Here is a 24604-nt window from a genome sequence, read left to right as displayed (position 1 = left end):
GCTTCTTCCCTTTCAGTGCCTCAGAGCAGGGGACAGCGGCACCATGGCCCCCAGTACGGCCATCCGCCAGACTTGCTGCTGCTTCAATGTCCGCATCGCCACCACCGCCCTGGCTATCTACCATGTGGTGAGTGTAGGGCAGGTCCAGGGAGACCATGTGTGCGTGTGACTGTGCGTGAGTGTGTGTGAGAGGGGCCCTGATCTACTGAGGCCCCTCCAACTAGACGGCCGCTGCTCGCCCCCTTTCTGTGGGATCCTGCTTGTTGGGTCTCAGCCTCCAGCTCTGCTGACTGGGGAGAAGGGGACCCGGTAGCAGCCCCCATAGTGGAGCAGAGGTGGAAATAGGGGTTCTTGTTGCAAGAGGACGTAGCTCGCATTCTCTCGGAAGCTTAGTTTCTGCCTCTGTAAAATGGGACAAAATAGCAGCTACAAGGTCAACCAGTACACACAGAGCCCCAGGTGGGAAAGTGCTTTGTGAGCCAGGAATCCTGGGAGACACAGGCGCCAGGACACTGCCAGGACGGGGACCGGGATGGGGACAGGGGCAGGGGGGCAGGCACAGCTCCAGCTCTTCCCCACGGGGCGGGGGGGAGGGGGACAGGCTCACAAGTGGGACTCTCCCTTCGTGCTGCCAATGGGAGGGAGGAGGGAGTCCTCATAGTTCACAGTTCAGGCGACCCACTACCTTCTCCCCACTGGGAAAACTTGAGGCTTTGTGCTAATGAGCAGAGGGGCTTGCCTGGCCCAGTCTCTTTGTGGGCAGCTTGAGGGGAGTAGGCCCTGTGGCTTCGCTTTGGAGGCTGGTGTGCACCCCCCACCCCGAGGTGCAGCCACAACTCTGGGTGAGTCACAGCCCCTCCTCCCCTGGGGCCAGAGGTCACCTCCTCTCAGTGGCTGAAGGTCGGGGTCTCTGTGCCATCCTTCCAGACCCCGGCCCCACCCCACAACTCTAAGCCATACCCAGCTCCCCCAGGCCCAGGCGCCTTCCTCCCAGGGTGACTCATGGGCTGTGGTTAACGCTCTCTCATGAGCCTGGAAGGGCTTCCTCAAAGAGAGCCTGAACCTGCACACTGTGGTGGCCGCTGTGAGTGCCTAGACCTGGCTGCATCTACTCCCCGTCGCAGGCTGGGCAGGCAGAGCTATGACAAGGGCTCAGCCTTCAGAGGGGCGTTGCTATTTGGTGCACACAGCCTCAATCCAGACCCCATGTGCGAATCCTGGCCTCACTGTTACTAGTGCAGCAGCCTTGGGCTACTTGCTTAACCTCTTAAAACCTCAGTTTCCTCCTCTATTGTAAAGGGGCACCACGGGCACCTCTGATAGGCTGGTGGAGAGAATCAAGGGTGTTGATGGCTACAGGCAGTGTCTGACACGCAGCCGAGTGCCTTCTTATCAGCAGTGCATCAGACATGGCGCTCGCTGCCAGCACTCGCAGAGTCCAGCTGTCAGCCCCAGAACGCCGGTTTTGGGAGGGGCTCAGAGGTGCCCTGCCTAGCTTGTGCCAACGCAGGAGTGATTCTGAGAGAAGCGAATGGCACCTTGGCTGTCCCCACACGGCATCCTTAGGGCCCCATCAAGCTCTGAGATTATGCAACGTTCTTGGAAGGTCAGTGTGGTGGGCAGAAGTGGCCCCATGGGAAGCAGGCCCCCGGACCCTCATGCACGAGCCACCACTAACTGGCTGTGTGACCTTGGACAAGCGTCTCTCTTGGGCCTCAGTTTCCCTTTATAAAATGGAGGGTATGTAGGGGGTGTGGACTGACCTGGACGTCTCAAACTCCAGGGCCTCCAGGGCCCAGACAGGTCCTGTGAGTGCGGCTGGTGGGCAGCCGGACCAACAGTGGCCTGGGGAGTCCATTCTGGGTCCGCTCTGGTGGCCACTCTCTCTTCCGCTGATTGTTGCCTTGAAGGAACGTGGGCCCCGGCGGCGGCTCTGCGGGTGTTTAGAGAAGCAGGGAACATGGGCTGCGATGTTTCCATGTTGGTGGCTGATTGAAGGTAAAAGCAAACCCCTGTGCAGGCCGAGCCCAGCCCGCTTGCAGGCTGCCCTGCAAACTGCAGACTCTGTAACTTTCAAGGTTTCCTCTCGATCACACCATCTAAGGTCCTCACCTGTACATGACATCAGTGACATGACATCCGTGACATGAAGTGACATTGGTGCCTGCCCACAGAGCTGGAGAATCTGTGGGCAAGTGATCAGGGGAGACTTCTTGGAGGTGGTGCCATTAGCAGAGTCATGGAGTTGGGTTGTGGGGAGTATGGATGGGGACGGAGTAGGTAGGCAGAGCCGCGGAGGTGAAGGACAGTGGCTTGTGCAGGGGACACTACACAGACCAACCTGGAGACTTCGGGTGGGGAGCACGACGTGGGAGGGGCTTGGAGTGACAAGCAAAACAGCCTGGACCTCCACCGCTGAGAATTCTTGGTTGTGGGGGCCAAACTGTGCGTTGTAAGATGTTCAGCAGCATCTGTGCCCACTCTCCACAAGGTGCCGGTAGCTCCCTCCAGTTGTGGGAACTGAGAATATTTCCAGACGTTGCCTGATGCCCCCTGGGGGCAAAATCACTCCCAGCTGAGAAGCGCCCTCTGCTGTCAGTGATGGGAGCTGCAGGATGCCCTAGAGGAGAAGGCACCAGAGGAGGGGGGAAGACTGGAAGCCGTGCAGCTGGCTCCACTCCAGCGGGAACCCGTCCCCCTGTCCCTCTGTGACAGGCCTCTGCTCCTTCCCAGAAAGGGCAGGGGCTGGGGGCTTTCCTGTGGCCCAGAAGTCGGTGGCAGGTGGACTGTCAGGGCCCCGAACATCTGGATGGAAAAAAGAGAAGCCACCCTCCAGATGTGCTGGTCACCAGCTCCATCTGCAGCCGGTCAAGGGTGACAACCCTGCACATCGAGAGCTATTTGTGGACTTGGTCCCTCTGGGGAGGGTCAGATCGGGCCCTTGGTGTCTCGGGACAGCTCAGACGTTGTAGAGCCTTCAGGAGCGTGATTGCTGGGGGACCCTCCAGTGTCGGTGGCCGGAGGGCCTTCCTCCGGATTTTTCCGGGTTTGGGTAGAGGACTCCCTGGGTCACAGATGGTTTCTGACCCAACTTGCATGGGGAAGGGAGTCAGAGAACTTTCTCAAAGTGGCCACATTGGTCCTGGCTTGTCTGGTAACCCGAAGCATGTCCTTAAGTCGATGGCAGGATGTGGGGACCCCTGGGAGACCCCCTTGCCCAGAAATGTCTTCCTCGCTGGTTTCTCTTCTCCGAGGCACCTTGGATTGCACTGGAAGGGCATTGTCTGGTGAAAGGCTTACACCTGTGGTGATTTCCCCGCGGAGCAGCGGGGCGGGGGTGGAGGGGTGAGGAGGGCAGGACGGGGCGACGGCCCTGGTTGTCCCTGGGTCATTGGGTTGCGAGCTCTAATTGTTTTCTCCTTTTCTCTGTTCTCCATGTCTGGCACCATGGCCACTATTACTTTTTAAAATAAACTTTTAATTTTGGAATGGTTCTGACTTTACAAAACAATGTTGCACCGAGCGCGGAGTTCCCGCATACCCGACACTGGGTTTCCTGTGTTGCTAACACCTCACATTAATAAGGCCCACTTCTCAGCGGATGAGTCGATGTCGCACGCTGTTACTCACAAAGCCCGCCCTTTGTCCAGTGTTCCTCAGCTTTCCCCTGTTGCTCTTTTTCTGTTTCAGGGCCCCATCTCGGCTCCCACGCTACCTTCAGCCCTTGGGTTCCTCTCGGCTGAGACAGTTTCTCAGATTTTCTTGCTTTCAGTGACCTTGACAGGGTTGAGGGGCGCAGGTGATGCATCTTGTCGAACACTCCTCAAAGGGACTTGTCTGATAGTTTTTGCATGGCTGGACTCGAGTCTAACGTTTTAGGGGAGAGAGACTGCAGAGGTCAAGTGCCATTCTCAATGCGTCATGTTGCTGCTGATGCTGGCCTTGATCCCCTGGCTTCTCCACCGTGAAGGTGCTGCTTCCGCCCCCACCGCATTCTGTCCTCTTTGGGAGAAAGTCACTGTGCACGGTTCCCACCTGCGGGATGGGGAGGCGCTTCCCCTCCTGCGGGAGGAGTAGCTGCATAAAGTATTGCACATTCTTCACAGGACGTTCGTCTGTTCTCCTCATTTATTATAGAAATAAATGGCTGATCTATAGTTTTATCAGCAGGGACTCATGGATATTTATTTTATACTTCGGGTTATAATCCAATGCTATTTTATTTATATGGTTGCCCAAGTTTGCCACTTTTAAAATTAAAAAAAAACAGTAAAGCAACCTCTTTACTTAAAGGAATCTCTAGTGAGTGCAGATACATTCTCGAACAAGCCTTCCTTTTCTGTGCCCAGTCCCAGGCTGGGACCCAGGCCAGACTCACTTGTGGCCGTGCCCGCCAGGGTTCTAGTTGGTCCAGGGACAACTGCGATTGTGGCTTTGATGGATGACAGAGCTGCTGGTTAGTGGGGCACGGATGAGGGAGCTGAGCCTGTTCCCTGGTGGAGGCTGGGGATTTAGAAAAGGCTTCTCGGAGGAGGCCCGCATGCTAAAGACAGCAGGATTTTGCCTGGTATGTTGGGGAAGGGCATGCGCAAAGGCTCAGAGGAGAGACCAGGTGGCGATTTGGAAGCCCTGAGCAGTTCACAAAGCTGGGTTGGGGGAGGGGTGGCTGTGGGGTATGGCTGGAGAAGCAGGGAGGTCAGTGAGGGTGGGACTGGACCAAGTCCCTCGATTTTTCAGGCTTCATAGCTGAAATGATGGACCTCTGCTTGGCCCACTTCCTGTGTCTTAACAGATGAGAGAACAGTCAGTGGCCTGGGAGGGTCCCTAACTTGGTCCACGATGCACAGGGGGGTTGAGCAGGGCGTTGCTCTGGGCCGCCAGTACTGGCTCACAGGTGTGTGGACTAGCTAGTGAATGAAGGAATGAATTCTTTACCTGACCCACAGGCCAGGGTGGTCCAAGTGTTTGGAGGCCCTTTGTTTCTTCTTTATGGTCCAGCTCACAGGAAGCTCCTTTCTCCAGGAAGCCCCTCCGGATTTGCCCTCCTTAGAATTCTGGGGACTGCTCTCTCTGTTCCTCTCTGCTCCATTCTGGGATAGAGAAGATCACAGACTTTTCTCCATCTCTTACTCTTTTTTTAAAGGATTTTATTTCATTTCATTTATTTTTAGATAGCGGGGAAGGGAGGGAGAAAGAGAGGGAAAGAAACATCAATGTGTGGTTGCTTCCCACACGCCCCTTACTGGGGATCTGGCCCAGGCATGTGCCCTGACTGGGAATCAAACCAGCGAATCTTTGGTCCACAGGTTGGTGCTCTGTCCACTGAGCCACACAAGCCAGAGCCCGTCACTTACTCTTGATGTGACCTTGAGAAGGCAGGTGCCTTTGTGGTCTGGGCCTCAGTTTCCTCATGCATTAAATGGGGCTAGTCGGTCCTGTCTCAAGGGTAACTGTTTCAGGGTTTTCAGCTGACGCAGCCTCACTGTAAGGGGTTGTTGGGCAGCTGGGAGGCGAGTGCCCTGGTGCCTCCCCCCTGTGGCCCACTGACAGCAGTGACCCCCGCCACGGGGGAGGACCATGGAAGACACTCTTCACTTCAGTTCTCAGCTGCTCGAGGCCTTAAAATAGGCCTCAACTGTCGGATGGGAAAAGCCCCGGATGAGAACCTATTCGATTCTTTGTCTTCATGCTCAATGCCCCCGTGTGGTACAGAGAAGCCTTCACGCCTGGTGCCCCCGTGTGGGGCAGAGAGGCGTGGCTCTGTGCTGCTGCTGAGGGCCTGGGCCCTTCCTGGAGGGATGGCGAGGCTGGTGGGGGTACAGTGGGCGTCTCTGCCTCTCCCCAGCTTCATGGCTATGAGAACTGGGTCGTGCTCCTCATCTCTGGGGCATGCATCCCACCCTCTAGCTTATAAAACGCTGGGGGCCCGCTAGGTCAGTGGACCCACTAGGCTCATGGGGGAAGGCACTCGAGGCCCTCTGTGGGCGCAGGTGGGCTCTGGGAGCAGCACCAGGTCTGGTGGGCTGGGCGATGATGGTCAGTCACTTGTGGGAGGTGAGCCAGGATGGGCCAGACCCCAGGCCGGGCCTCATCCTCTCCCCACTTCCTGGTTCTCAGATCCAAAGCCAGGGAAGGAAGAGGCTTCTGGGAACAAGAGGTGGGTGGTGGTCCTCGTTATCAGGGGTCCCTTTGGTTGGAGGGGGTCACTGCTGTCAGTGGGCCATAGGTGGGGAGGCACCAGCCTGGGAGAGGGTGCTCACTGGTGCCTGGGCTGGAGGGCAGGGCCTGGGTAGTCTGGAGTTCCTGTCACCACCCTGTCCAAGCTCCCAGGAAGTCAGGCTTTTATTTTCAGCCCAGAGCAGTGGTCTGGAACTAGAACTTTGCTCTGAGGTCAGTATGAGGCTTGCGTTGGTCTCCCAGGGGACCCTGCTCTGTCAGGGGGAAGAGGGTGGCACAGGGTGCCTGATGAGGCATGAAGCTGACCGAGGAGAAGTGCAGAGCAAGGCTGCTGGCCCCCTGCCCCATCCAGCCCTTAGCCCTGCCTCCCTTCCAGCCTCAGTTTTCTCCCCTGTCGAATGGGGCCAGTGACCACGGCCTACAGGGTCATTCAGAGACTCAAGAGAAACCGGGTGGGAGACACACCTGGAACCTAGTGAGTGCCCCACAAATGGCAGCTGCCATCAGAGCCCCCACTTGATGGAAGAGGAAACTGAGGCTCAGAGAGGCCAGGTTTTTCTGTCTGCCTTGCACACTATCACCACATTACTGACTACATTCCCCGTGCCCTGCATGGGATCCCCGTGACTGACTTACTTCATCATTAAAAGTTGCCAGACTGTGGTCGGGGAGGTGGGTGGGGAAAGAGTGTCAGCGGGAATGTCTGGGAGCCTTGTCCTACTCATTTTTCCTTTAAAAATGTTTGTTCATGTGTAGTTGACCTGCATATTCCACCGGCTTCAGGCATTCAGCACAGCTTTGCTGCATTTATGTACCTTATAACACAATCATCACAACTGGTCTAGGAGCCATCTGCCTGCCTTGCACACTATCACCACATTACTGACTACATTCCCCGTGCCCTGCACGGGATCCCCGTGACTGACTTACTTCATCATTGGAAGTTGCCACCTCTTCCTCAGGGAGCCTTGTCCCCATGGACATGGACCTCCCACAGAAAGACCCAGTCTTGGTTTCGTCTGCAGGATGGGGAAAACGGGGCTGTGGACAGCACCTACCTTCCAAGGCCGAGGTGAGGTGCGATGACGGGTGTGTGTGTGTGTGTGTGTGTGTGAGTGTTCAGAGGAGGACCAGGCCCCTCCCAAATGCTGGTAGAAGTCGCAATACTATCAAGGTGGAGGGGGTGCTTTGAACGTAAACAGGGAAGTAATGGCTTATGGGGGTAGTTTTCAGGGTGCAGGCTGCTTCCCAGATACTCAGGAAGTGGAGGAGGACGGCGCTTAGGCCAAGCCTGAAGGCTGAATCTCAATCTGTACCCCCAAATGGCTGCCCTGCTCTTCACCCCCAGGAGTGGCAGAGGCCCCTGGAATTGGTTGGGCAGGCACTTGACCCTCAGTACCTCTTCCTTGCTATCCTGTCTTCTTTTATAGGGGCAGGTCTGGGAGGTCAGAGAGCAAAGACAGGCCTTGCTGGGCTGCGGCAGGCTGGGCCCAGGCAGGGGCGGCTGGCTCTGAGGCTGGCCCCGGGCCAGAGCCGGCTGCTCTCTGCCCGGCACCCCTGTCCTGGCGGCGTCTGGGCCGCAGGGCGAGCATCGCCTGCACTTGGCTCCCTGCGGTCTCCTGGCCTTGGCACGGGCTGCCCTTCTGCTGGCAGCGCTTTCCTCCTCTCCTACCAGCCCCAGAGTCCCCACCTGGGTAAAACCACGGGCCCCACAGCGTCTCCTGCACCCTTCCACCAGCCCAGCCGCCCAGTGCCTACCACTCCCTGGGGGCCCGTCGTGCGCCTAGCACCTGGGTCACGCCAACTCACGCTTCCTTAAGAGAAACTTCTTGCAGTTCCCTGAATGTGTCTCATCCACCTTTGCTCTTGCTCCTGCCATTCCCTCTGCCTGGACACCCTTCCCACTGGCCTTTGGGAGAAATCTTTAAGACTAACCACTGTTTGAAAGTTGAAGCCTGCAGTCCTGGACCAGAGCTCCCAGCACCTGCCCCCGCCCCAGGGCAGCCCCCCCTGGCCCAGAGCAGCCCCCCATCCCCCTACCCCTGCAGCAGCAGCAGCAGCAGCAGCAGGGTGCTCATGGTCTGGAGGTTCCTCCAGGGTCTGGCTGGCCTGCTCCATTCTGTGACCCCCAGGGCCTGACACAGAGTAGGGACCAGCCAGTCTCTATTCCATTTTACTTTTGTAAACCTTTTATTGGGTGTAACTGACCTATCGTAAGTACACATCTGGATGAACTCTGACAGGATGCAAGCTCCATCCTGATTAAGAAATAAGACAGGACCAGCACCCAGAGGCCCCCAGTGCCCCACCCCCTCGCTACCCTGCCCCCACTGACTTCTCCTGTGTGTGTCCTAGGGCTACAGAGGGATGAGATCACATAGTCCATGTGCTTTCGTGCCTGCTCCTCTCTCCCAACATCGTCTGTGAGCTTCCCCACTGCTGCCGAGTGCAGCCGGCTCATCCCCTCGCCGCCCCCCCCCCCACCCCGTACTTGTTTCGTGAATATATAACAACGTATTTGCCTGTTCTACTGCGGAGGGAATGTTGGGCTCTTGGCGGTTTGGGGCCGTTATGAATAGAGCAGCCACTGCTGCTGGGACCTGCGGTTTGGTTTCCACGCACAAGGGCTTCTGCTGCTCAGCCCACCTTTCTGAATCTTCATTTTTGGGAGCAGACGTATGTCGCCTCACTTAGTCTTCACAACCGTCCTACTAGCGGGTGGGTCCTGCTCTGTTTTACAGATGAGGCAACTGAGGCACAGGGAAGTGCAGTGGCCAGGAAGAGGGGACGGGGATGGGAGGACAGTAGCGCAGCAGCCTCGGGAGAGAAGCAGGGCTCCCGGGCAGGTGCAGGCACCTGGCTGGGGTTGCAGCTGAGCCCAGGCTCTGGGAGGGGGGTCGTCGTGATGGTATCTGAGCTGCTGGGGGTGTGACTGCAGAGACAGTGCTGCTGGAGAAGGGCCCCTACCCGGTTGCCCCCTGATAAGCTGCAACAGGAAGTACGGGGTGAGGGTGGGGGAGGGGAGCTTCCTCTTGCTCTGATGCATCTGGTTCTCTTCTCCTTCCAGAGAACTTGGGCGGGGGTGAGGGGGGTGCTTCGCCTGGGCAGGGAAAACAAAGTAAGCCTGGGAGGTTGAGCTTTAGGAGGTTGTTAATAATAATGATGATGGCCTAAGTGTGGGGGTGCCCTTCAGCCCCTAGGCACTCTGAGCTGGAGGCCAGGGTGAAAAGGAAGAGGGGACAGGAAAGGGTGTGCGCTTGGGACCCATTCCGCAACCTGCATTATCTGTAGCAGAAGGGCTGAGGACGAGCCCAGGCCTGATTCCTTGTGCAAACTCTGCAAAGTCACACATGGGCCCCGACTCTCCTCTGAGGCAATCCTGATCTCACAGCCCTGTTGGGAGGAGGCCACGAAGTTCACGGACAGGAACGTGCCCTCGCACCAGCTGGCACTGAGTAGGTGCTCACGGAGGGTTGTGTTCTCTGTAATCTCAGAGGGTGGGTCTCTGCCTTCTTCTGAAAGGATGGGTCCTGAGCCCCCAGGAGGGACCTGGTAGGACAGTTTCCCCCTCCAGTCAATGAGCAGAGTCACCCCATTTGCACCCAGGGCCACTGTGAGGACTGAACACAGGAGAGTGAGGGGGGTGGAACTGTCCCAAACTGCAGCATGACCCTCCCAAGCTCCCAGCCCGGAGCTGCCTCCCACCCCTCAGACAGCCCTCGCTGCTTCCCCCAGGTTTGGAACCAAGAGTCATCTGCAGTCCTGGAAAAGAGCCTGGCTTACCTGCAGCATCCGCTGGGAGGGGCCTGGAATCCCCAGGAGTCCAGATTTCCCAGGCCCTCATTTTCCTCTCACCTTCCTCCACCCCACCCCCCAACTCAGTTTCCACCTGGACACAGCTCTGCCCTCACCCTGAGCTCAGAGGGCCTGGCTGGGCCGTGGCCCACACCCTCCTGGAACAGGGCTTCTCTCCTCCTACAAAGCCCAGGCAGACGGCGATCCCTTGCTCCCCTGTTCCTCCTGCACAGCATCTTCCCACTCACTGTTCTTTGATCCAGCATGGTGACATCACGTGGTTCAGAGTTAGGGTGCTGGAGTCAGACGGTCCTTGGCCTAAGCCAAGCTCTATGCCCTTGAGGGAGCCCCTAACTTCTCTGAGCCTTGGTCTCCCCACCTGGGAGGTGGGGGAATAACCCGACCTGCCTTGTAAGGTTGTTTTCAGGTCGAATGGCAGCCAGCACGGAGCCAGGTGCTCAGCAGGCGCTCCACAAACTGGCGCTGCCGGGCAGTGTCCGCCAGTCGTGGATGTTCATTCTTTCCCTCGTTTGTCCGCCCAGTAAATTCTCTCTGAGCCCACACTGCCGCCAGGCCCTGGCTGGATAAGGCACTGACCCTGGCCTGCAGGTGTCGAAGTCCCTAGGGGGCACCTGATGGGTGACCAGTGTGTTCAGAGCTGTGACAGGGGACATTCAGGGGGCTCAGGGTCCCTGATGAAAGAGCGATCACCGTGTCTGGAAGACTCGGGGAGGCTTTGATAAACAGGAGAAGCTGGAGCACCACCTTGAAGAATAAAGAGAAGCTTTCCCACTGAGACAAGAGAGAAGCAGGAAGAGGGAAGGACATCCTGTGTGCAGGCCTGCCTCCTGGCTGTGCAGGCCCTGGGGCCTGGGGTGGTGATGCAGCCGAGGGGGGTGTTAGAGGGGGAGACAAGGCTCAGACAGAGGTAGCGAGCAGCCCAAGGTCACACCGCAAGACTGCTGCGGAGCCAAACCAGCCTCGCTCCTCCCGAAGCCTCGGCTCCCGAGGCAGGGCTCAGGCTGCGAGAGGATGGCAGGGCCGGCCATGCCCAGCCACCCTCCCCACCAGCCCCACTCTCCATTCCCCTTTTCACCTCGTTTTTCTGCTTCTCCCTGGTTTCTGTTCCCACTCCCACCTCACCCCACCCCACCCCCGTTCCTTCTTTCTCAACAACAAGCCCAACTTCCCTAAACTGAACGTTGGGGCAAGGGGCCAGGACGCCAGGGGACTCACTCTTTGTGTTCCTGGTGGCTCTGAGGAGCACCCCACAGCTTGAGCTGAAACGAAGGGGGCAGGGTTGGAGCAGGGGAGGAAGATCAGGGTGGGTGGGGAACAGGACACTATTGAATACGGCTGAATGTGGGGGGAGAGTTTGGGTCGGGTGAGGCTGACAGCAGTGACCATGCTGGGAGGTGGAGACCGGCTTGTGTGTCACTGGGTTTGCAGTTGTGGTGACAGTCATGATCATGTGCGTAGTGATCACAGAGGGGACAGTGGCTGTGGCTGCGCTGTGGTAACCTTGGTGCGCATGCTGGGAAGTGGCAAGTAACTGCACAGATCACAGGCCTTGAAGCTGCAGCTGCTGCTGCTGCTGGTGGGGACTCCGGGGTGTGACGGTGCTGTCCTACCACTGGCTGTGGTAGGACAGCAGTGAGGCCGTGGGAGGCCTGCCATCGTGCTACATCCTGAGCTCTGAGAGGCTGGGGCTTGGGAGGGTGGGCAGATGGTTGGTGAGACCAGGGGCTGGGCCCCGGGGCAGCCACTTGGCCCTGAGTGGAGCCCTGGGCCCTGGGAGCATAGTTCAAGTGCCAGCTGGGCCACGTGACACAGACAAGAGCACGTGAGTCCTCCTCTCTGAGCCCCCATGTCCTCCTCTCTAACACTGGGAAAATGGTGCCTTCCTTGCAGGTTTGGGAGTTTGTGAGGCAAACCTGTGCGTGCAGATCTGAGCATACAGTAGGTGCTCAATAAATGTCAGTTTCTCTCCCATCCGTCTCCTGGGGAGCTGAGTCACCTACCTTCCTCCTGGATTGGGGACTGGTGTCTTTGCTGAAGGTTAGGGGCCCAAGGAGGGTGTGTGTGAGTCTGGCTCCGTGACCTTGGGGCTGGTTCCTGTTGTCCTCCAGCCTCAGGTTTTTCGTCTGGGGAGGGGGTGGAATCAGCTCCCTCCCCCTGCAGGACTGTAGAGAAGGTGAAATGCGTGCTGAGGGGGAGCCTGTTTTTAAACACAGATGGTTTTCACCAAAGTAGAAATACCAGTGCTTGCTGCTGCTTCTTATACCAGGAGGGAGCGGAGGCTTCAGAGGGAAGAGGAGGTGGGTGTCCATCTCTGGCTCCACTGAGGCGCTGGCGTGGGGGTGGGGCAGGGCGCAGGCCTCAGGCAGAGCCAGGGTGCTGGGCGATGCTGGGAGGACAGGGGAGAGGAGGTGAGAGTCAGACCCAGGGCCCTTCAGCCTGGGTTTGAGTCCTGGCCCTACAGATCACAAGCTGGGAAGCCTTGGACCTCTCTGAGCCTCGGTTTCCTCATCTTTGAAATGGGGGAAGGAGAATTAAGAATAGTCCCTTCACTGGGCTGTGAGAGTGCCATGCGCTGGTGAGGGCGGTGCGCCTGGCCCACGTGGGTCCTTCTGTCCAAGCGTCCCTCCCCTTCCTGGGGTCGCAGGACACTCAGGAGGGGTAGTGGGGGGCTAACAGCAGAGTGCAGGCTGGTGGCAGGGGCGTGAGAGATGTTTAGGGTCAGAATTGAGAAACTGGGGGCGGCAGGAGGTTTGGGAGTTTGCAGTGTTCTTTCAAAGTGGGGTGATGCTCCAGGTGACCCCTGTGGTCTCAGGATGACCGTATTAGAATTTATAAACGTTTCAATTGCATTCTTTATTAGTTCCTGAAGTTTTTGTATGTATGTTTCACCATGTTCGTGATAAACCAGGATAAACCAGGATAATGGCGCATGCATAAAATTTAGAAATAAAGAAGAGTGTGTTCAAAAGGTTTACTGACAGAGGGGCATGGTCAAAATATCTGAGCTTCTGGGGTCAGGGCCCCAGGGGCCTTGCTGTGTTTGGGGGGGCAGGGTGTTTGGGGAGGCACCAGCACAGCGCTGGGAGACCTGGACTTCAGCTTCATCCCAGATCTCAAGTAATCCCGGATTCTTGGCACTTCACACGTCTTTTCATGCCACACCTGGACTAGGGACTGGTGTCATCGTGGAAAGTTAGGGGCCTTTCTAAGCCCAGCTGTGACCCATCTGTGCTCTGCCTGCGCACTCCCAGAGATGGGGAGCTCACTGTCCCTCAGGGTCCCCTGGTCTGTCCTGGACTGAGCTGTCAACTGCTTCTCTCTCTGTCCCTCCTTAAAGGGGAAACTGGGGGGAGAGGGGCTGAGGAAGCAGCTTTTGTGTCTCAGGGCTGTTTCTTACGGGGGCCAGCCACAGGCCTCACACCTCATCTGCCTTGCAGCTCTGGGCTGCTCTCAACCTGCCTGGGGGAACAAAGCCTGTTTGGTCACTCGGTGGCAGGGGCAGCGAGAGCAGGCTCGCCATCAGCCCTCCCTCCCCCAGGGCACCCTGATCCTGGTACTGCCTGACCACCCCTTGTAAACTCGCGGCAGCCAAAAGCAGATTACATTTGCTGAGCACCCGTTGCCTGGGCCCAAGCCCAGGCAATTCATCCCTTAGTAAATCCAGTGATGGCCGTTTTCCAGATGGGAACACTGAGAGGTGAAGCAACTTTGCCCAAGGACACCTGGTGACCTGCATTCAAGCCCGTCTCTGGGTCAGCTTGTCATCACTCTCCCGTGTGGTCCCTTTCTGCCCCACCGAGCAGGGTATAGCACTTGCAGGAAGACTGACTCAGACCTGCCTCTGAGCTAAAAAAACTCACAGTCAGCAAGGGGGAAACAGATGGCGGGTGTCGGGTTGCCTCTCTGTTGTGCATGAGTTACCAGGGCAGGGCTTCCTAGAAGCCAGTGTAAATGCAGGCCGTATTAATAGAGGTTGGGCACCTACCAGTGGGGAGCAGATTGTCTTATTCTCAGTGTTGAAGGATGGTGCCCAGAGAACTGTGTGTGCACTGGGGGAACAGCAGAAGGCCAGATGCAAGAACACAGGAGATGATAAGGTCCCTGTGCCTGGAATCATTTAAATAGAGGCTGCATGGCCTGGATTCCTGCAGTGGAAAGTGGAGGGCCTGGGCAAGGTGACCTCCAAGGTCCTTTTAAACTGTAGTTTTGTGGCTGGACTTGAGCAGTTGCTGGAGTCACCCCCAACACTCACGCCCATCAGGGTCGCCCCTTCTCCATTATTCTCAGCAGGGGTCCCCTGCAGGGATGGGGTTCGTGTGTCCGTACATCCACTTATTCATCAAATAAAACAGCAAGAGCAGCAAACAGGAGAGATGCGGGAACCTACAGTCTAGTGGGAATCATTGTAATAACAATAGAAAGCACAGACGAAGTGCTCACGACCTGCCTGGCACTGCAGGTGAATGATAGCGCATCTGGTCCCACTCCGGTGCCCGGAGGCAGCTATTGCTACCCTCATTCTGCAGATGGGGAAACTGGGGGGCCATGAGAGGTGGGTTTTGGAGGGCAGCCCAGGGCATGCTCGGGCCAGGCGCTCCCAGGCCTGTGTTGATGACTCCGTGAGCCTGAAGCTTGCTGACGCTCAGATGCCGTGACTGAGACCCCAGGACACCCCTGCCTCCTCTTAAGGCTGACCCTCAGTAGTCCCCGTTACGCTCCAATGAGAACACGGTTCTGAGGGCCTGACTGGGATGTTCTCATTTACTTGTAATAACCTCCTGGGGTAACTTGTCCTCATTTGACAGAGGGGAAGCTGAGGCACAGAGAGGTCAGGTCACTTGCCCAAACCCACACAGCTGGGGAGAGAAAGAACCACGGTCATGAGCTTGTACAGGCCACACTTTCATCCAGGGTGCCCGACTGGCCTGCCTTTCCATCTCCTCCAGGACCCCAATCCCAGGCCTCTGCCCGTACGCCCTTGAGGAGGGGGTGCTGATGGGGAGCGGCGTGGACCCTGGCTCACTGACGTTCTGTTTTGCCCCCAGATCATGAGTGTCTTGCTGTTCATCGAGCACTCTGTGGAGGTGGCCCATGGCAAGGCCTCTTGCAGATTCTCCCAGACAGGCTACCTCAGGATCGGTAGGTCCACGGCACAGGAAGGGGAAGCAGGTGGAGGGGGAGGGCGTCCTGGCTGGGCGTAGGCTGACTGGGGTTTGAGGCCCTCCCATGGCCTCTTTTTGAGCCTCAGGTCTTCCATCTGCAAATGGGGCTATTCCACCTGTCCTGACCCGGGTCGGGAGCAGAGAGGATGGTGATGGGTGACTCCCCTGCTTGTACCCATCAATGGCTGCCCATCACCCTAGAGGAAAATCGTGAAACCCAGCCCCTGCTGACCTGCCTGGCCACGGTGGTCACTTGAACGTCCCTCCAGCCTCCCCCCCGATTACCTGAACTCTGGCTGCGCTGACCCACCTTGTCACAGGCCCCTGCCTGACCACCTTGCCCCCCAGCTTGCAAACTACCTCCCCAGAGCCCTTCCCAGACTCACCCTGGTTAAAGCAGACCCCCAGCCCGCCCCTCCCCCCCGCCCCATCCAGGACCCTTTGTTACACCTTCTTGTTTGCCCAAAATGTTCTGTTTGCATCTTTGTGGCTTCTATCTCAACAAAAGGACAAAACGGCTTTCTTGTTCACTGGCAGGGCCCCACACCAGTGGTCCCCAAAGTGCGGTCCTTGGAGCTGGGCGGGGTTCCCTGGGGCACCTCTGGTCCTCACAACTTTCCCTTGCCTTTCAGCTGACCTGGTCTCCAGCTTCCTGCTCATCGCCATGCTCTTCGTCATCAGTGTGAGCCTGCTGATGGGTGTGGTCAAGGTGAGGGTCCCACTGGGGGCGGGGGAGGGAGGCCAGGACTTGGGGGCCCCAGCTGCCTTTCGGCCCCCTTCCGAGTCACACCTACCGGGTGGGGGGAATTGGCTGCTGAGAAGGTAGGAGGTGGGTGTTTTGGGAGACCCACCCTGTTCCCTAGACATCATCCCTGTGACCTACATCCTTTTATACTGCAACCGGAGGCAGGGGATTTCAATAGAGAAAAGAGGAAGGGCCATTTCCAGGAGCGAGGAGGGGGAGAATGCGGTGGGTTTGTAATCTGGAAGAGGAGCCAAAGCACAGGGGAGAGCGTGGACGCCTGCAGCTCGGTTCTATCCACCGAGTGGATGAGAAAGACAGGCTGTGGCTCAGCCTCCTGGAAAGAGGAACCATCTGTGCCTCGGCCCCAGGGGGGGCAGGAAGCCAGGGCCACAGCAGGGCCCTTCCTGGGCAGACAGTGGCCTGGCGCCCTCAGGGCCAGGAGACGGAGTCAGTGATTGGGTGCTTGTTTGGAATGTGTCCACTTTGCATGAAATGTCACCATCACCCCTGGCTAATGTCCTTCTCCCGGCCCTGCACCCCAGAGATGGATTCCACGTTGTCCAGGGTGGCTCCCAGGTGCTTGCGCAGAAATGTCAATGATCTGGCTAGAAAAGTGGGGCAGGCCGCCCCCGGAGGCTCTGAGGCTTGGTCTGGGTTGTTTGGCCACCTCCTGAGTGATTTCAGACGACCACTCGAGAAACCACGAAACCACCCTTTCTGTAATCTTATCCCCAGCTGGGTTCCTATGCAGTCACACTGGCCACCTGCTTTCAGTTGTAGGAGGGGGACCCCAGCCTCAGCCTCTGAGGTCCCCTTGCCATGACCGGTTAGTGGCGCGGAGGAGCGTCTGACTGTTTCAGTCCTCCAGGCTTTTCCCCACCCAGGGCCTTTGCTCATGCTGTCTGCCTCCAGTAGTACCCTCCTGCTTTTCCTCCTGCTTCTTTCCAGATCCACCCTGTGTCCCCACCTCCAGGAAATCCTCTTTCATCCCTTCTCATCTGCCAAATGGCCCATCCTGGTTGAGTTCTTGAGAGGACACTGAGTCAGCCCTGCTCTTAGAGTTGCTGGAGCAGTTGCCCTGTAGATGGAGACCCTTCTCCTGCCTCCTGGGACACTGAGGCTCCCTGCACCCAGGGTCTGGGCCTTGCCTTCCCTCGTCCCCAGAGCCTCACTCAGAGGAGGGCATGTGGATCCGTGTGGGTTAGAGAACTTCGGAGGGAAGGGATCTGCCGGTGGGGGGGCGCGTGGGGGGTCAGGCTGCATGGGGGAGTGTGCAAGGGGCGCCCTGACGGTGTCGGGCCTGCCTTTCAGAACCGGGAGAAGTACCTGCTGCCTTTCATGTCCCTGCAAATCATGGACTACCTGCTGTGCCTGTTCACCCTGCTGGGCTCCTACGTGGAGCTGCCGGCCTACCTCAAGTTTGCCTCCCGGAGTCGGGCTGTGAGTACCCAGTCTGGGTGGGGTGGCGGAGCTCAGGCGGGGATGGGAAGCTCCCCGAGGGCCCTTCCTAGCTGGTGACCTTCAGCAAGTCTCTGAGTCCCTCCAAGCACCCCTGAGTTCCTTCCCCTGTCAGACGGGTCTGTGATCCCATGTGCTCGACATGCCCGGCAGCACTGACTGGGGACAGCGTGTAGGCCACTCACACCCGGTGAGCGCTTGACAAATGTCGGCTGCTGAGAATCCTCAGCAGGAGAAACAGAGCACGGCCCTTTCAGCCCCAGCCCTGCTTCCTGCTTGCTTTGTAACCAAGTCCTAGAGGAAGACGAAGATGGGTAAAACCACCTGAGCACCCACAGTGGGGTGCCCACGATGGCTGGCGCCATCACTGATGTGGCTCCCAGAGCTGCTGTCCTTGAAAAGACTGGGGCGCCGTGCTGTGGGAGGGCCCCGGGCGGGCAGTCAGGGCTCTGGTTTCAGTCCCGGCTCTGCCACGGGCCCCCGGTGTGGACATCTGGACAGTGGGCATCCATTTCTTCCTGGGGTCGGTGGACTGGGGGCCACTGGTCCTCTCTGGCTGCGCCATGTCTGAGGCTGAGCCACAACCCCTGTGTGCCTGCCCCACAGTATTCGGGCCTCTGCTTGGGGCTTAGTTGCTTGTCTTTGTCTCTGTCCCCCTAAGCACCCCTCCAAGGTCCCACTGATGACCCTGCAGCTGCTGGACTTCTGCCTGAGCATCCTGACCCTCTGCAGCTCCTACATGGAAGTGCCAACTTATCTCAACTTCAAGTCCATGAACCACATGGTGAGTCTGGGCCAGGGGCCCACGCCCATCACTGACTGTGTGGCCTTGAGCAAGTTGCTCCCCCTCTCTGTGCTTCAGTGCTTACACTGGGCTGGGCTCCTTAGAAGTGGAGCTGGGGAGGAGGATGTTTGTATAAATGATTTATTGAGGGAGAATGCTTAGGGAAACCTTGAAGAAAGTGAGGGAGACGGGTTAGACGCACGGGAGAAGGCGAGCAGGCACGCGGCTTTAGGGGTAGGCCTGCCCGATCCCATAGGGAGCCCTGGAGGATGAATTGCCCCACAGAAATAACACTAATTTTTTTATTATTGTCTAGCCAATTCTCCCCAAACGTAGTAACTTAAAACAATAAGCAATTGTTATGTCACACGGCTTTCTTGGGGTCAGGAATTTGGGAGCTTTGCTGGGCTGTTCAGACTCAGGGTCTCTCATGGGGTCAACCTGCGATGGGGGTGGGGCTGCCGACAACCCGGGCGTGGCTGGGTCTGGAGGACCAACCCCCGGGACGGCTCAGTCACATGGCCGTGGGCTCGGTGCCTCAGTTCCGCTCCCCGTGCACCTTTAATAAGGCGGCTCCTCCGAGCGAGCATCTGAGAGGCCGAGCGAGGAGAACACGGCCGTGTCTCAGAGGTCACACTCCCCTCTGCTGCCTTCTGTTATCTGTGAGAAGTGAGTCTCTCGGTCTGGCTCACATTCTAGGGAGGGGAATGAGCTCTGTGCCGAGGGGAAGAGTATCGAAGGTCGTATGCACACAGTTGCAAATGCGGTAGATGCCATCCCACCATGAGCAGCGACTGGCATCACCGAATCGCTGCTTGGGAGCTGCCCCCTGGGGACGGCTGATTTCCTGGGTGCTTCTGGATTGGGTGGTTCAATCAGCCAAGACTGTGCTCTGGAGAAGGGCCTGCCCACCGCCAGCTGCGGGGTGGGGGCACAGCCCGGTAAGGGCCCCCTGGGCGGCCAGCAGCTGCATCTGCTTCCCTTGGTCTCCTCCCCGTCGTGTGGGGCTGGAGGTAAGTAGCACCTGCCTTCCAGGGCCCCTGCAGGATCAGCCAAGACAACGGCTAGGCCCCAACAGGTGTCTGCAAGGTGTGTGTAGAGCAGGCTCGTCATTCCCCCACCTCGGCCAAAGGCTCTGACGTGGCCCCCGAATCTGTTGCAGAATTACATCCCCAGCCAGGAGGGAATGGCTTACAACCAGTTCGTCAAGATGATGATCATCTTCTCCATCGCCTTCATCACTGTTCTCATCCTGAAGGTGAGTGGCCCCCTCTCGTGGCTCTGCGGGGGGCAGTGGGGTTGTGTGGCCCCAGGACCACCCTGCTGGACATTTTGGAGGCAGGGAGGTGGGTCTCCCGTTGCCACCCTTCCTGCTCTTGGCCCCTTATTCCGCCCTCCCCACACCAGCTCCTCCGAGCTGGGATCCTCAGGGACCCCCATTCAGAGGAAGTGGGTCTGCAAAGACCACTTGCGTTCAGGTGTCAGAAACCCTGGGAGGCCCTGATTGGGGGAGGGAGGGGCTGTTCTGTCCGGAACTAGACTCAGAAGGACCTTGGCTTGAATCCCAGCCCTCCCCTCACTGGCTGTGTGATTACTTCTCAAGTCACTTCTTGCTGGGCCTCAGGTTTCCTCTGGGAAAGGGACATAATGTTTTGCTTTTCCTGTGTCACAGTTTCACATAATTCAGGCACCAACATGTATGGGTCCTCAGGTCATGGTCCTCAGGAGGTTTGGGGATGAGGAGGAGGGAGGGAAATGGTTTTAACCTTCTTGGGGGTAGCCAGACCCAGAAGGTAGAGTCCAGCTTCGGGTCCCAGTTCTTGGGGAGATGGTGACGGACGGGGGTGTGTTCAGAGCAGCACAGACAGGAGGGTGAAGAGGCAAGAACACCTGGCCAATGGAGAGGGGCAAGGAGACCAGGGCAAGAGGGGACTCCAGGGGGACGTGATCGCTGTCTCCAAATGCTCCAAGGGCCCTCCCGGGGATTCTAGAGGCCCCAACTGGGGCCTGTGGCCTGAAGCCACAGGGAGGCTGTTGACTCGACGGATGAAAGGGCTTCTAAAAAGTGTTCCATGAAAGCACCATTGGCTCGTGGTAGAAATTTAGAAACTACAGCTGAGCAGAAAGAAGACAATCAGAGGCCCTACCCACCAGCACTCAGAGACCAGCATGCCAGGATACCCAGTGCATTTCCTCCCTGTCTTTAATTTTGTTTATTGATTTTAGAGAGAGAGGAAAAAGGAGCAAGAGAAAGAGATCAGTTTGTTGTTCCGCATAGTTATGCATTCATTGGTTGACTCTTGCATGTGCCCTGACCAGGAGTCGAGCCCTCGGCCTTGCGCGCTGGCACGACGCTGTAACCAACCGAGTGTCCTGGTCGGGCCTCCTCCCAGTCTTCTGTGTGGGTGGGAGCCCCAGGCGTCGCTGCCTCCCTTCATCAGAGGCCCTGCCCATCTCTGGCCTCATCTGATGCCAACCTGGAAGCAGAACTTCACTGCCCTTAAGCTTCCCTCAAAGTCCAAGTGCATTAGTGATGTGCAATGAGAACTTTTCTGAAGGCTTGGGGCAGACCAGCGTGGGGGTTTACATCACACACCCGACTAGGGAACAACTTCCCAACCCCCACCTCACGACCCGTCGCCCCGCCCTTCTCCTCCTGGGACCGGGCGGGGTGGTTCTCCCTGGGCCCCTCACTCTGCCTCACTGGCCACTCCCCACCTGCTCGACCTTTCCCTGGCCCTTCACACTGCATTCTTTTACACTTCATCTTATGCATGTCTGTCCCCTCTGAGTGCCCATTAGGAGACTCCATAAAACAAGCAACCTTCTGGGTGCCAGGACCCGCTCTTCTTCCCTAGGGGGCAGTTTGGGGCACAGAGCGCTATCGTCCCTGAGCCTGGCCCTGGGGCCTCACTCGCCACTGTGGCAATTGTCTCCCCAACCCTTACACCAGCTGCTGAGACAAAGCAGTTGCTTACAGTACCTGACAGATGTATACATCTGTACATATGATTTTTTGTATTTATAAACATGGGATATTACTGTGCATACTGTTTTGAATCTGCTTTGAAAAACAGGACATAGCATAAGCAATTTTCAAGAGAACCTCTCTCCCCTGACGGGCGTGGCTCAGTGGGTCGGGTGTCATCCAACGAAGTGAAAGGTCGCTGCCTCTATCCCCGGTCAGGGCACGGCCTGGGGTGTGGGTTCAGTCCCTGGCAGCGGCGCATTCGGGAGGCAGCTGGCTGATGTTTCTCTCTCATACCAAAGTTTCTCTTCCTCTCTTTTTCACTCCTTTCCCCTCTCTCTAAAAATAAATAAAGACAGGAAGAAAGAAAACCCTTCCCACCGTGAGCTCGGTCTCAAGTCGAGCAAGGCCATCCCAGTGAGCTCGCAGTCCCCAGGGGTGGGCGAGCGGGGTCTGCAGGACTGTTGGTGGGGGGGGCTTGAGGGTGGCTCAAAACCCTCCAAAAAGCCCCTTTCTGCGCTGCATCTGTGGCGTAGAAAAAGGGGGAACACCTGGAGCAGCGAGGACAGGCAGGCGAAGCACCGCTCAACCAGAATAGGGGTCTGAGCTGTGGCACTGGGATGCTGCCTTCTGGGGTGACGGAGGGCTCCCCGGGAAGTGCTCGGCATCTGCCTCAGGTCTGCTGGGACCGTGAGGAGCAGGGTCAGCAATGCACAGCCTGACCCGGGTCTCTTCCAGGTCTACATGTTCAAGTGCGTGTGGAGGTGCTACAAACTCATCAAGCACATGAACTCCGCCGAGGACAAGAGCGGCTCCAAGATCCTGGAGAAGGTGAGCCTGGTGGTGGAGGGAGGGGAGCCAGCGTTAGCTCTGCCAGGCACTCTGTCGTTGGGGGGAGGCCTCTCTCCCTTGCTGTGCCTCAGTGTCTCCACTTGTAAGATGAGGTTTAGACCAGAAGAAGTGTGAAGATCTCCTTTAGCTCTTATAGTCTAGGATTCTGTCATTTATGTGTGTGTTCAACATTTTCCGCCTCTTATAAGGGTCAGTCTTATATCCAACCCCAGGGGTACAGAGAAAACTAAGATGCCACCCTATTTTGGAGGAGTGGATAGTCCAGAGTGAATCTAGACACAGAGATTCAATGACAACTCAGTGTAACACACAGGGGCAGTGGGAGCACAGAGGAGGCAGCTGGTCTCATCTGGGTTATCAGGGAAGCCTTCCTGGAGGAGGTGACATTTGACCAAGTCTTAGATTGTCAATTGGTACACGTTAGCTGGGCAAGAGGCAGGGGCCTTCCTGGCATAGGGGTGAGGTGCACTGAGAAACAGCTCGTTGGAGGAGTGATGGGAAAGGGCAGCCGGTCTCAATGACTTGCAGCTCACTTTTCTCATCTGTACAATGGGGTTTGTGTTAGTCCAGACGTTTTTGGCTGCAAGTGGCAGAAACCCAACTCAGTCTGACTTAAGTTGAAAAGGAGACTTTATTCGTTCGCAGAACCTGGAAGTCCAATGTATGTGTGGACACCCGGTGCGCTCTCATCCCCTCCAACCATTTACCCCACCTCCCTCGGCGCTGGCTCCATTTTCAGGCAGCCCTTTCCCTGTGGTGGCAAAAATCGCTGCCAAAATCCCTAGCTGACTTCCCATTCTCTCAGCAACCCCAGCAGAAAGGAAGTCCCAGGAGCCTGTCTGATTGGACCGAGTTGAGTCACAAGCCTACCCCTGCACCAATGACCACAAATAGCTAGGGGGATGGAATTCTTCTTGGGGTGGCCCCACCCAGGTCACATGACTACCCCCTGCCTCTGAAGGATGGGGCCAGTTCCTCCGAAAGCATGTGGTTGGGGGATGTTTTCCCAGGGAAAACGGTGTGTCGTTATCAAAGAAGGGGGCCTGATGCCGAACGGGCGAAGGTGGGAACGGAAGCTGCACCTGTCTGGTGTGCGCAGTGCCCAGCACATACCAAGTACCCGAGGTGTGCTGGTCACCGCCGTCATTTTGTCAGAGGTCTGGCTCCTTCTGGCGAGTCCTCAACTCTCATCTCTGTCCCTCCCAGGTGGTCCTGCCATCCTATGAGGAAGCTGTGTCTCTGCCCCCCAAGACTCTGGAGGGGGGCTCAGAGCCACCCCCATACTCCGAGGTGTGACAGTGCCAGGACCCAGCCCTGGTGCTGGGAGAGGCGGAGCTGCTTCGCAATCCGCTTCTTCGCTTCAGCAGCCCCTGTGGCCTGCGTGAACCACCCAGCTGACTTTGGGACAGTCTGCTTGTGCATCCCTTGCTGGCCTGCTTTTCCCGTGGGGCCTGGGACATGCTCACAATCGGGTCAACGCTTTAGGCTGAATGACTCGTAAGGATTCAGTCCAACAACACCCTTGGCTTATTTTGATCAGCTCTGGCGTCTGTTTCAACAATTGGTCATCTTAAATTCATTGTGTTGGGTTAAATAATTTTCAGTGTGACCAGTGTAACCAAGTGGCTGACACAGTTAAGAAAAATACACTTGTCGGTTCAGTAAACTAATCTGGTCAGACTGCAGCAGCGCACCACGCTGGTTTGTGAATAGTTGTCAATTTGCACAGCACTTTAGTGAAGCAATCGTCAGTTAGTCCCCCCACCAGATCCGCACGTTCAAGGTCGTCCGGCAGCGTGCTTAAGCAATGACCGAGTTGGCCAACCCAGTCAGTGTAGAATAGGGCTTAAATTCGGTAATTAAGAAAAAGATCAGATTGCCCCCCCCCCCCACACACACACAGTTCAACCCAATACAGTGACTGGCTGCCCACTCCGATCAATTCAGCAGTGCCGAGTGGCTGAATAATTGTTACTTCAAATGAAAATTCAGTCAGACAGTTGCCACACCATCATGGTTCAACAGCTAGTTCCAGGAAATGACAGCAGTTTGAATCATCAAACGGTCCCTACGAACACACATCGTTTTGCTTACGAGCTGTCACCGCCAGCACGTGGTCGGAAGAGTCGCGCATGGTCAGAGCCGTCACAGAGCAGCGGACTGCGTGAAATGGGCCGCCTCCACCCCGGTCATTCATCTCCAGTAACGCACCGACAGTCCCTTCCACAGCCCAGTCTGTCCACCGCCAATGGGGTTGTCAGTGACCCGGTTCTGCCTGAAGCTTGCGGTCAAGCAGAAATTCAGCCCCGAAATCAGCTGAATCCATTTGTTGGACTAAATCCACATATTAGTTCAGTCAAAACAGGCAAACCCTTTGTGGGTGCAGACCTCGCCACAGGGGCTGGTGTTGGAGCTGCCGGGAAAGGTTTGGCCCCAACACCCCCTCTTTCGCTTGCTTCCCGGAGGGCTGGGGTTCCTGAGGGAGCTGACCCAGAGGTGGAGGTAGGGCCCCAGAGGAGGGCTCTCTGGGGTCTTCAGTGGGGTACAGAAGGGGAGGGCTGTGCAAGAGGCTCCCCGCCCATAGTCGCTCACACCTTTGTGTGTGATGGGGAAGAAGTTTCAATAAAGCAGCAACAAGCTTC

The 24604-nt window shown here is 57.3% G+C and overlaps 1 protein-coding gene across 1 annotated transcript; it reads left to right on the top strand.

The window, feature by feature from the left end:
• LAPTM5 (lysosomal protein transmembrane 5) lies at positions 1 to 24604 on the top strand. The gene is made up of 8 exons (XM_037057220.1): positions 1 to 127; positions 15039 to 15132; positions 15788 to 15864; positions 17212 to 17340; positions 18020 to 18142; positions 19305 to 19400; positions 21849 to 21941; positions 23169 to 24604. Exons 1-8 carry the CDS (start codon positions 44 to 46, stop codon positions 23256 to 23258), a joined length of 786 nt encoding a protein of 261 aa, XP_036913115.1. The 5' UTR covers positions 1 to 43; the 3' UTR covers positions 23259 to 24604.

The sequence above is a fragment of the Sturnira hondurensis genome, unplaced genomic scaffold (assembly GCF_014824575.4).
Source record: "Sturnira hondurensis isolate 20B ecotype Veracruz unplaced genomic scaffold, ASM1482457v3 Scaffold0009516, whole genome shotgun sequence".
In the NCBI taxonomy this organism is placed as follows: Eukaryota; Metazoa; Chordata; class Mammalia; order Chiroptera; family Phyllostomidae; genus Sturnira; species Sturnira hondurensis.
This window is presented reverse-complemented; position numbering and strand designations above follow the sequence as displayed.

Bases quoted from the DNA above. Each gene is read 5' to 3' on its own strand.
- LAPTM5 (XM_037057220.1), top strand. From the start codon at position 44: ATGGCCCCCAGTACGGCCATCCGCCAGACTTGCTGCTGCTTCAATGTC. The intron at 128-15,038 runs GTGAGTGTAGGG...TTTTGCCCCCAG, and splicing joins CCCTGGCTATCTACCATGTG to ATCATGAGTGTCTTGCTGTT. The intron at 15,133-15,787 runs GTAGGTCCACGG...CTTGCCTTTCAG, and splicing joins GACAGGCTACCTCAGGATCG to CTGACCTGGTCTCCAGCTTC.